The sequence below is a fragment of the Colossoma macropomum genome, unplaced genomic scaffold, assembly GCF_904425465.1.
Source record: "Colossoma macropomum unplaced genomic scaffold, Colossoma_macropomum, whole genome shotgun sequence".
Classification (NCBI taxonomy): Eukaryota; Metazoa; Chordata; class Actinopteri; order Characiformes; family Serrasalmidae; genus Colossoma; species Colossoma macropomum.
This window is the reverse complement of record NW_023494806.1, coordinates 18,206,642-18,224,484: the sequence shown is the minus strand read 5'-3', so window position 1 is coordinate 18,224,484 and position 17,843 is coordinate 18,206,642. Positions and strand designations below refer to the sequence as shown.

General features: G+C 38.6%; 2 protein-coding genes across 4 annotated transcripts; both read left to right on the top strand.

The window, feature by feature from the left end:
- The first annotated feature begins 19 nt into the window (after nt 1-19).
- Nucleotides 20-6,283, top strand: selplg (selectin P ligand). Of its 2 annotated transcripts, none has more exons than XM_036597957.1 (2): nt 20-152; nt 661-6,283. In XM_036597957.1, exon 2 carries the CDS (start codon nt 661-663, stop codon nt 1,591-1,593), a length of 933 nt encoding a protein of 310 aa, XP_036453850.1. In that variant the 5' UTR covers nt 20-152; the 3' UTR covers nt 1,594-6,283. The 2 variants fall into 2 exon arrangements, with proteins under 2 accessions (XP_036453850.1, XP_036453849.1); XM_036597956.1 differs by having other exon boundaries at nt 20-156.
- Nucleotides 6,284-8,874: 2,591 nt separating this feature from the next.
- On the top strand, nt 8,875-16,868 carry tmem119a (transmembrane protein 119a). 2 transcript variants are annotated; one of them, XM_036597968.1, is made up of 2 exons: nt 8,875-9,440; nt 15,964-16,868. In XM_036597968.1, exon 2 carries the CDS (start codon nt 15,979-15,981, stop codon nt 16,666-16,668), a length of 690 nt encoding a protein of 229 aa, XP_036453861.1. In that variant the 5' UTR covers nt 8,875-9,440; nt 15,964-15,978; the 3' UTR covers nt 16,669-16,868. The 2 variants fall into 2 exon arrangements, with proteins under 2 accessions (XP_036453861.1, XP_036453860.1); XM_036597967.1 differs by having other exon boundaries at nt 8,888-9,440; nt 15,970-16,868.
- Nucleotides 16,869-17,843: the final 975 nt, after the last annotated feature.

Here is a 17,843-nt window from a genome sequence, read left to right as displayed (position 1 = left end):
GATGCTTGCGTCAGTTTGAAACCTCAGAATGGTCTGACGCTGAGACAACTTCCTGAACTTAAATTTAAACGGTGAAAGGATTTTGACGCAGTTCAAGCTGTTCGAAAGAAGGGCCTGCAACCCAGCTTCGGTTTGGCACTAAGACGTTCAGAGTCAGTACGTATACAGATCTTTATTTTTTGCTTAATTGCTTTTACTACTGTATTATCTGTAATGAATGTGTGGAGTGCTTGAAACTTTTAGCTAACATACTGTTGCACTCTGGAATGACAGAAAATGGCAAATGGTCATCAAATGTGAGGTTGCAAGGTAGTGAATAGAGGTTGAAACTTTAACAATCTCTCTCTGAAGGTAGTTTGAAGCTGGCATTAGTTGAGGATGCTGTGATCCACATGAAGTCTCAGTGATGTGCTCATAGCATGTGAGATGAGAAAACTCAAAATGACGTTAAAGCCATATTTAACAATATAAATCCTCGACTGAAAGCTTCTGTTTGTGTTGATGACTGCTCAAGTTTATTTTCATTTCAAAATTAGCCCAGCTGAACCCAATGTGTTTTGACTGTAAGATGTCTGTGTTTTGAAGATAGAGACTGACAATGTGTCAGACAATGCAATTCTGGTCCTCTTCTCCAAGTTCTGCTTTCTTTTTATGCTACAGATGATGGCCATGACTAACAGACCTGTGCTAAGGCTACTTCTTTTTTCACTACTGGCCGTGAGCAGCTTGGTCTCCTCTAGCCAGGATGAACTTAAACATTCGAACTCCACAAAGTCAAATGACACAACCGGACCTGAAATTCAATCTACTATAGTTCCAAAGGTCCCTGTAACCCAGACGGCAGAGGGGAATGAAGAGAACTTTGGTAGAAATGTTACAACAGCTCATCATGCTTCAGAAATGACCACCAGTCAAAGCTCAAAGGGAAACGAAACCTTTGAAGGCTTCCATTCCAGTGAAAGAACAGAGAGCAACACCACCAAGGTGGCAGGTATTGAAAGTCCTGCAGGTAACGAAAGCTCTAATCAGACTGAGTCTCCTGTGAGAAACAGCAGCTCTGGCCCCATGTCATTACCAGGAAGTTCTGCTCTTACAGTGGAGCCCAGAGTGGTAACCAACAAGCAGGCCACGCATTCAGCTGTTGCTGTAGCAACAACCACAAGTAGATCCCCCACGCTGAGAACTGTTTTCCCGCCTTCTACCACCAAGAAACAAACACCAACCAAGGGCACAACCACCAGCAGTGAAGTCATAAATGATCATATTTGTCCCACCGAAGCCTCAAAAAGAGAAGGCCTTGTAGGTCGTTGCCTCATCGCCATCGCCTTGCTGGCCGCCCTGGTGACCATCTTCATCATGTCCACTATCATTTTAGCTACAAAGCTGGCGGCCAGCAGATACAGGAACAGGGAGGGTCTCCTCCAGGAGACGGAGATGGTCTGCATTTCGGCCCTCATGAACGACACAGAACACCCCATTCCCAAGCCGAGACACCCCAAAAGCAATGGCGCCTTGATCCCTAACACTGAGGACGAAGATGGGGATGATCTCACCCTCAACAGCTTCCTGCCTGACACAGAAGGTGTAGCGTAGAGGTTGCCACAGGTGCTTTCTGTATTAGGCTTCTGTCTGTAGTTTGGTAAATGGACATGATTTTCCTCTTACCCCAAACGCAAGTCGATCAGCCCAGACATGTTTGGTGTCTGAAGTTTGCTTCTTCAGTTTAGCTACAAGGATAATGTAGCTAACAGGTAAAGGAAGCTTATATCTCAAAAATTAGTCCATCCTTATGTTCAAGAAGATCTCTGTTGGAGCTGGGCTAGTTTTACCTGGGGAGGTGCTGTAATTTGAGTGAAGGAGATTCATTATCTTCGATTAATCCAGTATGAATGTCCAGTGTCTGTTATTTTTACAGTCTGCTAAGTGTTAATTATGGAGAGAATTACTTTTAGAATTCACTGAACCTGGAGCTCATCGTCATCAGGAAATAGAATAGAAAGCACTGCCTCCATTTTTATTTTCTATTTTGCCACCTGAAGATGAGCCTAACTCCTAAAATGGAGCTTGACTTCACCCAGTTCCTTAATCTGAAATGAGGCGTGAAGTCTCCTCCTTCGTCCAGTGTTGCATTCTGGCTTTTTATTTTTTACTTTTGTGGTGCCATAGTTGCCATTTAGCTGCACACCGTGTTTGGAAGCATGGCATATGTTGCATAACAGACATGAACGTCCATACAAGTCTGGAATGTTTGGGGTCATTTGGTAAAATTACAGAAATTCCTGACAAATTCAGTTAAATTGTGCACAGATTACATTACTGGACCTCCTCTGGTAAAACAAATCCTGCTTGAATGGGGCTGAAGTGTGTTTGAGACTGCTTAACAATGAGATGATTTGCCGTAAGTGTGATGTTTTAGTTATGCAGTTTGCGCAGTGCTAATTTATCAGGTACAAGCTTCCATGACTTGTTAGGTACATTGCAACCCATTAGCCAGTTGCTTATTTCAGGCATTATTTCATGTATACAGGCTGAATAATTTTACAACAATCCCACAGTGAGAAATACTAGATGTATTGAGGAGACTTAAGGTGGTTTCGTTTGCCAAGATATCGTTTTTTGAAGTGTGCAAAAACTAAAGATGCACTCCAAACATGTCTTGGAAAATTGAGTAACTTAGGTTTTCTACCAAACTATTGGTTTGATTCTGTTTGTAAAAACCTGCAAAACAAGGGTTTGGGTCCCTGGGAATAGGGAACCCTTGGAAATTGTTGTGGCTCCTTGTTTATCCAATCACTCAAGACAGTGCCTGATTGAATGAGGAAGATAATGTTGCACTTTTTCCATCTTCCACCCCTCCATCAGCACAAGTTGGTGGATATTTCTTTAAACCTGCCCAAAGGAGTCTGTGCACCCTCAAACTTGAAAGTGCTTCTCAGAAATGCTTCACCCATATTGCAGAAATTCCAAAACGTCAACTGAGTGTAGGATCTGCAGGCGGGCAGTGCAATGCCAAAAGCTAAAATGTGTTGGCGCACCAGAAGATCCGAAACTGTGCTACACCTACTTTTTACTCATTTCCTTTTCACTGGTTCATATGACTCGTCGTTTCCTTTCCTGAACGTTTATAAAGGCTTCGGCCCACATGAGCGTGGGGTGTAGAGTCAGCCACAGGAAGCATCTGAGAGCATGCTGTACTGATGAGAGGAAGAGGAAGTTGTCTTCTTTAAACAATATTTAGTGCATGGTTGTGTATGAAGTGAAAACCTGCCTAGCAACTGTTACCATTAACTGTCCTGCTCTTCTCAAAAGCCTGACCAGATTAGAATGTCTTAGTAATACAGTACTGTTACGTGATGTACTTCATAAATGCACAGTTTATGCTTTTATGAATTTAGAATGGACTGTTTATAGTCAAGTCATACACTGATCAGCCTCACTATTACATCATAACTGCGCTGTACCTAACAGGCTGCCTTACAGGCAGTCATAAATTGTAATAATCTCTGTTGCGCTGAAATGTTAATTAGGCAGTGTTTCCAGTTGCCTTTTTTAAAAGACACGGCAGATGCTGCGTTCATATCATGTGTATGTGTATATAAACATACAATCACTTGAAAATGTACAGTACTGTGCACCCTTCGTTTATGACGTTTCCAATCAAAATGGACATTAAGTACAAGTTATTAATTGTTCAGTGTCCAGAAAAAAAATGATTGTTTTTAAAACAGAAAATGACAGAAGGGCGTGAACAGCTAAATGTGTATTATCTTATATCTGTTTTCCTCAAAATATTTTGTGAACAAATGAATAACTTGTACTTCATGATGGTTTTGACTGGAAATTAAATCTCTGACTGGTGGTCTCTGACTTTTGCACAGTACTATATATGTATTTATAGCTATAGCATGCAGTGCATCTGAATTTGGTGTGTTGCACATATTGACGAGTTAGCTAGAGGAAGTTTAATTCAATCCTGTTTTCATCAAAATGTGTTGGCTATAATTTTGAAGAAACAGTATTATCAAGTATTATCAAGGGAGACACTACAGGCGATTAAACCATCAGTATCACAGTAAATCACTGGCTATTGAGTACTGATATTCTTACCAGTGCTTTTTGAATTTTAAGTTTTCCACGCATTGAAAATGTAGATATGCAAATCAGATGTTACCTAATTATATATGTATGAACATCCAAAATTCTAGCTTTTGGCATTTTCTTGATGCTAGTATTTTACAGAGCAGATTATTGGAATCTCATTGTTTTATGGTTAATCGAGAAAACATTATGCACTGACATTATTAAACATTTTTCAAGCTATTTTGCAGGACAAAATCCCAGGCCTTCTGGCCTTCTGCAAAGAACTACAAAATCCTTTTATAATATCCTTTAGAATAACGTTAGGAATGAACACGTAAAATGTCTTGAATGCAGGTGTCCTTGAAGTTGAGATTTTTGGTTCTGAATGTACAGGAAAACTGGTTTTACGAACAGGCCTCTGAACCACATTAGCCAGTGAGCTTTCAGAAAACATGCACCATTTGTGGAAAAGAAATAGGTATATTTGGTTATTATCGAAACATGCTTTTCAGTGATATATTGTTGTACACAAAAGTTTGTGCACCCTTGGTCAAATGGCATTTTTTTCTAAGTGAAAATATGTTTGTATCCTCCACAGAACACTTAAATACAACATTTTTTTCAGCAAATCTTAATGCTGTTTATTTGCTGAATTTAACATATTGGGGGGAATAAAACTCAAAATGTTGCCGTGCACAAGTTGTGACATTTTATATTTGAGGTTTTCTTTTTTTCCCTACCATTTTAAACTCAACAGTAGTAGAAATTGTGCATTCAGATTTGCAGAAAAAATGTATATTTAAATGCGTTCTCTGTAGAGGATGTTTTATTTCCACTTAGAAAATCAACAAACCATGTCATTTTAATGGGGGTGTTCAAACTGTTAGTCTACGATCACATTACCAGGCTGAAGTGGCACAAATCGAGTTTTTGCCATAATGTAACACTGATCTGATTTCTTTAGAGCTGTGTGGACACAAATCTGATCTTTTTGAAATCAGATCTGAGCCACTTTCATATGTGCTCTTAGATTCGATACATACCTGATTCGTGGCCATGCGATCTTAATGAGAACGTTCAGATCGGAACCTTTTTTTTCACTGCGTATGCGACGTTGTTCAGCGCTAACAAGGCAGCAGCATGTAATCAGTAAACGGTAAATCCAGTGAACGCTGGCTTTTCGGCCTTTGTCTCACACTAATAATAAACAACTGAGAGCTGTTTAGAATGGAGAATTAAGCAAAGAGGCCAGTAACATGAACGTGGCGTTAAGTACGACTATATGTAGCGTGGAAGGTGGAGGCAGATTCCCAAAACACATTGAAATAAATGCATTTCTACTGACATTTTTATGATTACACTTTTGAGGAAAGAGATGCGATTTATTTTTAAAAATTAAAACACGACTGATGGTCCCAAAATCGTCATTTCTGCCTGTAGTGTCTTACCTTAAAAACGTTCAGCTAATGCTGCATTCAGGTGCTCATCGGAAGTTTGTAGGTACCAGCTGATAAGCTAGTAAATACAACTTCACCCTGTTTGGGTGCTTGTTCATAGATATGCCCACCACATGGAAAAAAGAAAGCACAGAGGTCTGGAGAATAAAATCCTGCTTTTTCTTTGCCATGTTAAAAAGATCTAACAGATCTAACAGAAGTGGATCAGGTATATATATTTGTTCACATTCACAATTTTGCCATTTTTCACACATAGAAAAGGTGAAAGTATGCGTTATGCATCACACCTTGTAAACTTGTGTGTCATCTACAATCCCGAGTTTACCAGTTGTTGACTCGTTGGCTGTTCAGATGCAGTTTACAAGTGGGAAAATTTATATTTCCTAGTTTCTGACACCACTTAAATGCAGCATAACACCTGCCATTTGGTCAAAACCAGGTTAATTCTAAAAGCGGACTAGAAAGACTGATACAATCTAAACAGGTTACTGGCTTCTAAGTGCAACAGTGATGCTCAAATGGGCAGATTAAATTCACAACTGACTATAAAATGTATGGCGGCCTATTAGGTGCAGCAAGCAATCGTACATAACAAAGTGGTCTGAATGTATATGCAGTCATGTGCAAACGTTTGGGCGGCCCTGTTCAAATTACATGCCTTGTTGATTGGAAAACGAGTACTTATCCTCTAAATAGAAGACACTTCTTACTGTTTATTTGTTAGAAAAAAATCAAACACAAAATGTGGCCTGTGCAAAAGTTATTTCATATTTTGTGTTTATCATCTGTGTTCTCTGTAGAGTTCACTTATTTTCCAAAAATATGTCATTTTACTGGGATGATTAAAACTTTGCATTAGAGTTAATATTTTAAATTACTTATGACAGGGATGGTCCATCTTCTTTGCTTTGCAGATGCTTAATAATAATAATTCAGTTACATTCAATTAAGCATTTATCATCTTGACTATTAAGCCCAAGCCTAATACTCTTGCTTGCTCTCTAACCTTAACTCCAAACCTAAACCTCACTCTAAACTCTAATGGTTTTGATGATCAAATGTTTTTCCAGATGGTTTGTTAAAAAACGTGAGCATCTGTAGATCATATGTAGAGGACCACTCAAAACCATGTTAATTTTTCTTATACTTGCTTAAATGCTTTAAATACAGCTGTTCACACTGACACTGTTCTGTTTCTAACTGATAAAGTGAGTAAGCTGGGCATGTTCTATTCCCTCCTGCGGTGAAAGCAGCCCTATATAATTTACTCCAGCGGAGGGAGGTTGGTACTGTGGGATGTCCCAAGTGCAGCTCCTTCTTACTGCAGCTGCAGATGTATTATATGCACATCTGTAGTATTACCGACAGGCTTCTGATTGTGAATTATAGCCGGAAAATTTAGCACCTTTTCACATGTATAATTACAAGATTTCATACTTTCTACAAACTCCTTCAAAGACTTTGTTCACAAGATGTTACTCAACTGTGACTTTCTACAAGTCTTTCTGTGTAGATATTTGTGTTGTATGAATATTTAACTCCACGCTGTCACTTCTTTTCTCTCCTTCCTTGCTGTAAAAAGCCCTGTATCTACTGTAGGCCGCAGAAGGCCTGTGTATTTATGCTGTAGACGTACAGTTTATTTAAAGCCTGTACATACCCGACGTGTGTGTGCGACTGAGTTTGTGGGTCGACAGGCTGTAATAGCAGAGGACTGATGAGAGAGGGCAGAAAGTGGGTTCAGAAAAAATAACTACACCCAGTGGCCACAGAGCCTCACCCATGGGCGGACTAGAAAAACCTCTGAGCAAGCCTACAGCAGACGTTTGGTAAGATAAAGAATTTTGGGGGAAAGTAAAGTAGAAAACTTTATAAATGTTGGTTGACAAAAACTGTATAACATGCATTTAAGAGAAAATGGTACAAAAGCCTGCAACACTAAGTTTATTATCAGATCTATCAGTTTTCATTTGTCCATTCTTTACTTTTGTGCACTCTTTTGCCACTTTAAATCTTCCATCCTTCCAATCTTAAACCCAACCAGTTCCAGCTGTGTCCTCCCAGAGAGCTCAGTGACATTATGTTCCCCTTCAAACAGACATTCACACAAGCAGCTACCCAAACTCACCTCAGCTGCCTTTTCATTCTCATGTGCATCTAAAATGGCTAAAGGAAATCAGATACAAGATAATTCATTGCATAAGAAAAGAGAAAGTCAAAGGAAAATTAAGTGAAAAAGCAGAAACTTGAGTTTACAAAATGATTGAAAAAGATACAGAGAAAATGGAGCTCCTAACAACATTACTAGACCTGGTGGTCCACCAAAACTGTCACAATCAGATAAACAGCATTTCAAATTCCATCTAGCGTCAGATCTGAAAAAAATCTGCGTTTCTGTCCATGCTTCCACTGTAAGGAGACAACTCAGTACTGTGAGTCTGAGAGGATGTGTAGCTTTCAAGAAGCCCTTACTGAGAAAAGGAAACGGATAAAAAAGAGATCTGAGGTTTGCAGTAAGGTTTTATTGAACTGATGTGTCTTAATTCAAAATTAAGTATACTTAAATCATGACAAGCAGAAAATGCAACCAATTTGTAAGACTGAACTTTGTAGATGTGGAAAAATATCCCAATATAGTTCTGTGAAAAACTGAAAGCAAATGTATAGAAAAGAATGGAAGGCTTGGTAACGGTAAGAGATGGACAGACTAAATACTGAACAATCTGATGTTTAGTTGTTAAGGCTTCTGTGTAAATTTCTGTTTTCTGATTTTTTTTTTTTCACTGAAAAATTAGTAACTTGCAAAAGATTTTTTGCTGGAAATTAAATGCATTAAAGGGTGCTCTCTGACTTTTGCACAGCACTGTATAAATACAATTGGTAAGTTAAAATCTAAAAACCAAAATAAAGATCAAAAGTGACTGAATAATTGAATTTAGTATTCACAAAACATAAATAAAATAAATTAGTTTTTATGTGTCAGTATGAGTATGAGATATGGAAATCCACACATTTTGTACAGTCGAGGTGTTTGAATAGTTGAAATAAACAGGGTTCTGTTTTTTTCTAGTAACCAAGCATGTTGTCTTGGTTAGTTTGCAGTACCTTAACATATTAAACACTGTAGATCTTGATCATATTCTTTGCAAAAACTGATGGAACAACTGAGAACAGTTCTATTTTGGGGATAAAGCCAGAGGCTACACATTTTATCTCCTTGTTTTGATGTCAGATCTCATCTGTACTCAAACCTTTCAGCTATTTAAACCACTTTTTGACCAAAAGAGTTTCAATATGTGCATTTAACAAGAGAAAATAAAACAAATCATTATTTAGGTAAAAATAGCTTTTCATGGCAAGGAAGATATTTTGATGAACACAAAGCTGAATGTAGTTAAAGATACCCAAAGGATTAGCTAGTAGTTTCTTTATGACTTGTGAGTCCACACAAGCACATAAACCGTGCTAGATCTGTTTTGAAGTACTTGATAAGTACGCAAAGTGTTCTCAAACATTTGATGGACAGTGTCTGATTTTGGTGTTTTTGGGAAACATTAGCGACCAAAGCTCAGATCACCTGTGGACCTGTACCTGATAAATGAACCCTCCCTGCCCTACCGTCTCTCTGAATAGAGGAGGAGAAAGAGATTGAGAGAAGATGGAGAAGAAGAAGGGGCGGGAGATGCTCACCACTCCAAATTTTTTTTGAGGGGGAAAACTTACTCCTAGGCATAAACCACTGTGTGATTCTCAAGGCACTGCAGAGGCGGCTGGTCAACCTGTGATTTGCCTTCCTCTAGTTCTTTCTTGCTTTTTTTCCTTTGCTCCCCTGTGCACTGAGGAGAGTGCCGGGATCTCCAGGAATCACAGAGAAGAACAAGAGAAGAATAAAGTCAACATACAGTAAGTATTTTTTACTGTTGAATGGGTGCACATATGTTCATGACAAAATTTTTAAATATGCTTAGAAAAGATACTAGTCCCGAAATAATGACACCAGGAGGAAAACAAAGGGATCAATAAGAATGAAATAAAGCACTACAGAACATTGTAGCGTACCATCAGATCTGTTGTATGGTACAGAGTAAATGCATTCGAGCTGTGCTGGTATTCTTCATTTATTATTGCTATGTTTTTAGTGCTTTTTGCATGTTACATCGAGTATTGCTAAAATGTTATCTAAATCTCAGTTATACCATGCAGTGTTGCTTCACTGTAGGTCTGCTTTTGTTTCTTCTGAGTGAACTAATTTCTTCTCTCTTGGGGTAAGTGCAAGTTCTGGAAGAATTTGTATTTTTTGTAATTCCAGAGTAACTGTACATAAGTGCTGACAGGAATGGTTTGAAATCTCATTTACTCAATTTTCCACTTACCCTAGATGAAGCTAATCGCCCAAGACATGTTTGGTGTCTCAGTTTTGCTTCTTTAGCTTAGGAGTTATTGGGCTAATGTTGCTAACAAACACTAGAAGTCAATAGGTTTGAGGCAGCCATTTTAGACAACAGATTTTGTGTGAAATTCTGACTTCTTTTCACATGCACGCACATCACGCAGACATATGGATGCTACAAACTATGTTTGTGATTTTTGTTTTTTCTTTTTATGACAAACTGCTAAACTTGCATTTTTAAGCACAGTTTATAAATAAAAACACAGATATCCACCTATACAGACATATGTTGAAATTTATGTCCTTTGAGGTTGAAGTTGTGAGGAGTTTTTCGGCCTGGACTGCTTTTTGAATGATACAGAGCAGCCGATCAGAACAGAGATGAATTATGTGAATGTATGGTACACAAAACTTAAAACTCCTTCAAAAATGAACCTCTGGGGGGAAACATATAGTACAAGAAAATGTAAGATATAGGCCCTTTACTAACTTAAGAGTCAGTACATCTGTTTTTATTGTTTTTTTTACATTGAACTTAATGTTAATACTGGGTACAAGCTGTTTTGTTCTTGACTGACAAGAGAAACATAAAAGGTACAAATACTTAAATATGTTAAATTTACACATTAGCACAAGTGTTGCTCAGCTAAAACAAGTACCTCACTGTCTTCAAGCACAGGCTAAAGAGACTTTTTGAAAAGCTCTTAAATGAACACAAATCCTTTACTTATTAAAATGCTTTATCTCTTTATTGTGTATTTTTGTATGTAGGTATCAGAACTGATTGGCAGTATGTTCGCTAAAGGCTATTTTAGACTTCAGCCTGAACTAGCACTACGAGCTAAAAATACTTGAAAAGAACGTCTCCTAAATGCTATGAATGTAAAAGTTTGGTGTCTGAATTAAATAGTTGAATTTGCTAAGTAGTCATATCCATTTTTATAAGTGGTGAACCATGACTACTTTGCTAGGCCTTCATTTCGCACCATAAATGCCAAAACTGTCAAAACATGAGGGGAAAAAACCCACTTCAACAATAATGCTAACTTTTTCTACCATCCCTATGGAAACCTAGTAATTTGTTAGCACTTAAGCGAATAGTCATTTGTATGAACACTTTCTAACAAGGCAGAAGTTAGCTTCTTATTCAAATTTTCCGTTCTACTTTAAACTGCAGCAGTTACATTCTGCATTTAGCCTAATTAGGCTAACAAATTAGCCTGCCTAACTTACAGGCAGTGACATTTGTTGGACTTCCAGAAGGACTAGAGTAACATTTTTTCTCATGACATTGGTCCCATTTATTGAAAATGAAACCTGATTGGTTGAGTCCACTGTCACTTTGTAATTATGCTGATAAGATAGGACTTCTATTCAGCTCTTGAAGTCCTAACCAATAGGAAAGCTTGCTTAGCCATTTCTACCTAGATACCACTAGATTGGCCAGTTTTTCGCTCGGCATTTCAGGAATTCAACTCTTTCCAAAACTTTATAATTGAGCATGAGCTGTAATATAATACTTGCAGAGTTTAAATACAATCATCATTCTTCTAAATAAAAATTAACAAAAAATTACAGACATGCATTTTTTAGTTCCCAGAAATCATTAGGCTTTCCCTGAGGTTTTCCTTCTGATTTTTATAGATAACAGTTTCAAACAGTGTCAGAAACCACATAATCGAGTCTTTTTGAGATTACTTAACAATTTGACTTGGTGTGAGGCAAGTACGTGATGATAAGCATGCAGTTAGCATGATGCTAACTGTTAAATATAAGTTTGCATTACTTGTCAGCTACATTAGCTACATTTGCTGCAGGGCAAAACTAAAGAAGTAAACTTCAAACACCAAATATGTGTAGACAGATCAACTACATTTGTGTAATATTTTTTGTTGCTTGGCCGTCACTTTAACCAAATAAGTTAGAAGCTAATGGCTAAGACCTTTTCTGCACTGTGTTACCCTGCCACGTTTCAGATTGGACTGACACAAAGGCTCTAATGAAGTGCATTTCAGCGTACACTCTTCTCTTCAGTCTGCATATTCTACAGATTGAATGACAGAGTTAAACTTTTCAGGATGTAATTTAACCTGCTTATTTTGACATTTTTGGGCTGTGCCATCTTCTACATGCAGGAGCCACCCAAACATTAGATTCGGCTGAGGAGCTCACAGCAAACCTTTCATTAGATGTGCTTTACATGCAGCACGTCTTTCAGCTAATTTGCAGACTAGAGGGGCCCACCTAAAGATCAAATGCTGGTTATATATGAGATCTAATCAGGCTGGTTATATATGTAGATGCCTTTCGTTTATTAGAAACAGCGTCAGGGCAAAGTGCCTTAAGTCTCGATTTCATTGTGATTTAAAGTAAAAGCTTTTGAAATAATCTTTATTGGGCTTTTTCTTTACTCACATACCTCTTGGGATGTTAAATGGTACTTGTGGGTGGTGATCCACTCACAACCCAGTAGTGAAACTGACATGTATGCTGCTGTGTCTGATACATACCAGGAGTAACAGCACCACACACACTACCATGTTACTGCTGTGCTGGGAATGATCCACCACCCACATAATATCTGGACAACAACGGACCTGTGGTCAGAAACTAACCAATGATGAAGGTGGTAGATGGGAGTTGATAAACTGTGCTGCAAACAAATGGGCTACAGTCTCTGTTCGCCTATGCAATGGCCCTATAAGGTGGTATATATAAGGTGGCCCTATAGTGTGTGGAAAGACAAGATAGGTGTTTCTGATAAAGTGGCCAGTGTGTGGAAGGACAAGGTAGGTGTTTCCGATAAAGTGGCCAATTAATGGAAGAACAGGGTAGGTGTTTCTAATAAACTGGCCAATTAATGGAAATACAAGTTAGGTGTTTCTAGTCAAGTGGCCAATTAATGGAAGTACAAGGTAGATATTTCCAGTAAAGTGGCCAAATAATGGAAGTACAAGGTAGGTGCTTCCAGTAAAGTGGACAAATAATAGAAGTACAAGGTAGGTGTTTCTAATAAACTGGCCAATTAATGGAAGTACATGGTAGGTGTTTCCAGTAAAGTGGCCAATTAATGGAAGTACAAGATAGAGGTTTCCAATAATGTAGATGGTGAATCAGAACAGAATGACGTAAGTTAAGTGTATGTGCATACTGTCTGCACTGAGCTGTTTAGATTGTACTGAAACTTACACTGCACAAGTTTTTAACTCCAGTGCAGAAATAGCCCCTCAGCCTGGTTAGCTGCAGAAATAGCATGTAAGTACAGGGTAAATCCAAGACTCTACCACCCCCCCCCAGTCCCGCGTCTCTCTCTCTCTTTCTTTCTCTGCAACAGATGGTTCACTCCTCTCTCTTTGCTGTGGTAAGCTGGTGGTAGCGAAATTACAAACTGTTCCTCGCCTCCTTCTGTCCCCACCCCAATTAAGTAATGACCTGCAGAAACCAGAATAGATTTAACACAGACAGCGACAGCAAAAATGCAGTGAACATTTACTGTAACATGGTTGAGGACAGACATTTCAGATTTTTATTTGCTTTATGTTATTCCCTTAATATCACCCTTCACCTCAATAATTGCTGGTATTTCGTAGCAGATATAGTAAGGCTATGAGTGGTTTCTTTTAACACCCAAAAGTGCAACTAGCAAAATCTTAAACAAGAGAGTTTACAAACCATAAAAGACGACTTTATCATCAAGCAAAATTGCTTGATGTTGAAGCTTATGTCATCAGCTCAGTGCACTATGCCAGACTATTCCTGCAATATGCAAATTAGCCCACTAACCAATCACAATGTTTTGAATTGTGTGCTCTCAGCTTCTTGACCAGTCCCAGTTCCAGATAAGTGTTTCTATGGGTGTTTTGATAAATTAAGGTATTCATATAATCCAGTAATGGTAAATTGTCTTTAACCATGTCACATTATTGATTCACCAGTACCACTCTGTCAATTGCAATATGCAGAAGTATAAGTGCAATTCTGTATTCAGTCTGGTGCAATACATAGCAGTATAATCACAATAGTAGCATTTTGTCCATTGTAAAATGCTGCAGTATATTCTGCCCATCGCAATACGTAGCAGTGCAATTGCAAAACCAGTATTCTATCTTATGCAATATGTAGTAGTATATTCACAAAGCTAGTATTCTGTCTGTTTCAACATGAAGCAGTTAATCACAATACTAGTATTTTGTCTTTTGCAATATGTTGCAGTATAATGGCAATTCCAGCAGTTTATTTATATTGTTCAGGTCAAACTTGAATGGTGTGTTGCTTTGTACAGAGAGGACTGGTGGTTTGGTGGATCTTTTATTCCCCTCAGAGATTCTCAGAAACAGATAAATAGATCTCAGATGATAGACTTCCTTCCTCTGTATGTAAAGTTTCTGAGCGCGCGCAGTGCTTAAGAAAAGTTAAGATACTAATCAGGCTTAGAAGTTGTATGAGAAAATCACAGCAAATATCGCAAACAGAAATGTTGATGTTTGAAGCTTGTTGCAACATATTAACAACAGAATCCTTTTAAATGTGTGATGTCTCATTTAGATGTGTTCGTATGTTCCTAAAACTAATATTCAGCTTTTCTATAGGGACAAGGAAGCATAACAGCACACTATTGTTCATACATCCCCCTTTCTCACTGAGGCAAAGCTCTCTATATGCTGATGATAAGAATCTGCTGAGAGCTTCTCTATGCCAAAGCCAACCGTGTGGCCAGTGAGTTTCAAATCACAGCATAGTAACTGCTGAACATTAAGACAGGATGAGCCAGTCCAAAATGCTTTTTTCTATTGATTCTATTTAGCCTTAATTCTATATATCTCTAGTCACCACCAGTCTGAAAATTTGGAGTTACTGTTCAAAAGTTTGGAATCAATATTTTCAATAAAATATTAAATATCAGTTTAATTGAAGAAAATATATAAAAAGACTCTGCTAGTCCTGTAACTTCACAGCTTTAAAATAATTAGTGGAAAAATCTGTACAAAATTACAGTATGCTTTAGATAAATTCAGGATAATGAACAAAGCTATAGATGATACTACTGACTCAGTATGCTGTAGCATCAAGAATGATGGCAACTCCATATTAATGCCCATGGTTTTGAAATGGGATGTCCATGGTGTTTGGTCAGGTGTTTGTATATTTTTGCCCATACAATGTATATTTATACAGCGTTATGCAATATATAAATATATATATCTGACCAGTCGTGGGTTGGAGGTTATAGAACCTGCCTTGCAACCGGGAGGTTGCTGCTTCGGTCCCCAGAGCTGATGGGACATGACTGAAGTGCCGTTGAGCAAGGCATTTAATCCCCAACTGCTCCCTGGGCTCTGTGGACAGGGCTGCCTACTGCTCTGGGCAAGTGCGCTCACTGCACCTAGTGTGTGTGCATTCTCTAGTGTGTATGTGGGGGTTTCACTGCACAGATGAGTTAAATGCGGAGGTGAATTTTGTGGGATTAATAAAAGATAACTTACTATTATTATTAACTTTTATATATATATATATATATATATATATATATATATATATATATATATATATATATATATTCATTTATTTAAGTATGTTCTTTGTAGAGGATGTGTTAAAGTATTTTCACTTGGAATTTTCACAGGTGTTCAAACTGATAAAAACATGAAATATATAGACTCTATACATATACATATGTGGGAATTGTGACCTTAACAACCAACAAAGTAATATATTATTGAATAAAATAATAATTGTCTACTCATAAAAATGTAATGTCTATTTGGGTTTAAGAAAATTTCAGATCTATAACGTTTTTAAGGAGCAATGCAAAGTAAATATGTGAACAATTTGTTTTTTGTTAAATTTCTATTGTTCCATTCAAGAAATATTCACGCAGTATAAAGTGCAGCTGGTGTTTCCAAACAAAAAGCTTGGAAAAAAGTTTAAAAAAGGAGTTATGCTGTATTATCTTATGATAATAATTGTTTTTATCAACGCATTGTATTCGTTTTATACTGAGGATATCTAATTGTGATTTTATCTTACTCCTATTGGGTGTAGAACCTCGCCATGTCATTGCCAGTGTTTCCACGCCTTGCCTGCGTCGTCCTCCTGGCCATCTGGGGCTGGAGCTGTTCCAGCACAGCCTTCCCCTTCAACATGTCCATGGAAGGTAGCGGGAATGAGCCGGAGCCGATTTTCCCCACATCCCACAGCACCCAAGTCCCACCTGCATCGCTACCATCCCCTTCTCCTCCACCCAGCATCACCACCACCTTCATCCGAATCAAGGACTTCCTGTTCAACCGCGTGGTGGACTTCCTGCAGGACAACCTGCTCCTCATCATTGTGGTGACGTCTCTGCTGGTCGTCATCGTCTTCATCGTGTGCTGTGCCTCGGCCATGAGCCACAAGCGCAAGCTCGAGGCCTACTACCCGCCCAAGAAGTATGTACCTCGGAAGTACGTGACGAACCAAGGGGCAGAAAGGCCTCAGCAACAGCAAGCCCAGCCAGACATTAAGCCCCAGGGCACCACAAGCTACCTGCGCACCCCATCCAAGGCCCTGGTGGGTGAGAAGGAGGGCAAGGACCCCAGGCCTAAGCCGCAAGAAGCGGCAAAACCAGCTGAGGAGGTGGAGGAGGTGGAGGTGCCGAAAGAAGAGGAGAAGAAAAGGAAGGAGGAGTCCAAGCCCAGCACTTCAGCAGCCGGAAATGGTCAAGTAATGGTGTGCACCTGTCACCTGAAGAAGGGCCACTGATCGGAGACCTGGATGGCTGGGGAATGGCTTTTGAGGTCTTGTGCATTTGCTGGGAATGACACATTTGATTCCGTCTAACCTTCAAAGTTCAGCTGTTCAGACATTTCTGTCTGGGAAACTCTTCGTTGGGTAAATCAAGTTATAGTTTTGAGGCCCTCTGCCTTTGGAACACGTACTAAACAATTTGAAAGAAAATTCTCTGCACAAATTCATTATATGTTTAGCTGAATCATGTGTATTTTTCCCCAGATAAAGCAAAAGTCTTGTTCCACCGTTTCCACTACTGTGGACAACCTAAAGCTGTATTCACCAGCTGGATATACCTGGAGATGTTCATACATCTCACCTTACTGTGCCTTTTTGGGTTGCATTTAGCTTGTATCTGTCAAACCTCTCAGACCAAGACACCAGATCCTGGATCAGTCTTTACTGTGAACCCAGTTCAGTGCTCTTGTTCTGAGATGCTTGACAAATATTGCGTGATTGAACTGTGTATCATTAAATTGAGAAAGTGGCAAAGATGCTTGTTTTCAATATACAGAGCCAGGCAAGTCTTGTTCTTCGTAAGTCTTGTTCATATTAGGTGATTCTTTACAGCAGGGCTGCCCAAGCCTACTTTTTGAGATCTACCCTCCTGCAACATTTTGTTCCAACTATAACTCAACACACGGACAGTACTATGCATCCTATACGTCTATGTTCCTATCAAAACAACCACAGGAAATACAGCCTGTGCCAAAGTTGTGCATTTGGTATTTTATGTTTTTTGTTGTTGTCCAATATTTTAAACTAAATTTGCTTAAAAATGCCAATTAAATTGCATGCCATTTAAGTTTTTTTTCCGTGTAGAGGATGTGTCAACCTAATCAACAAATCAACTAAATTTTGCGTATGCCTTCATGTTGGAGGCTTTTGTGTGATTTTCTGTTAAATATGTTTTCCATGGTTTATGATGTAACAAATGAATAACTTGCACTTAATGCACGTTTTGACTGGAAATTACATAAATGAATTAGTGGGCTCTAATTTTGGACAATACACTTACTCTACCGCTAATGTTCATATTAGATCTAACCTGTCAGATTAGGTCTGGATCTAAACTCCACAGGAGTTTTCCAGGAGCAGAGTTGGGCACTTCTGCTTTACATTCTAGGAGGTGGCTTTAACATAAGCTT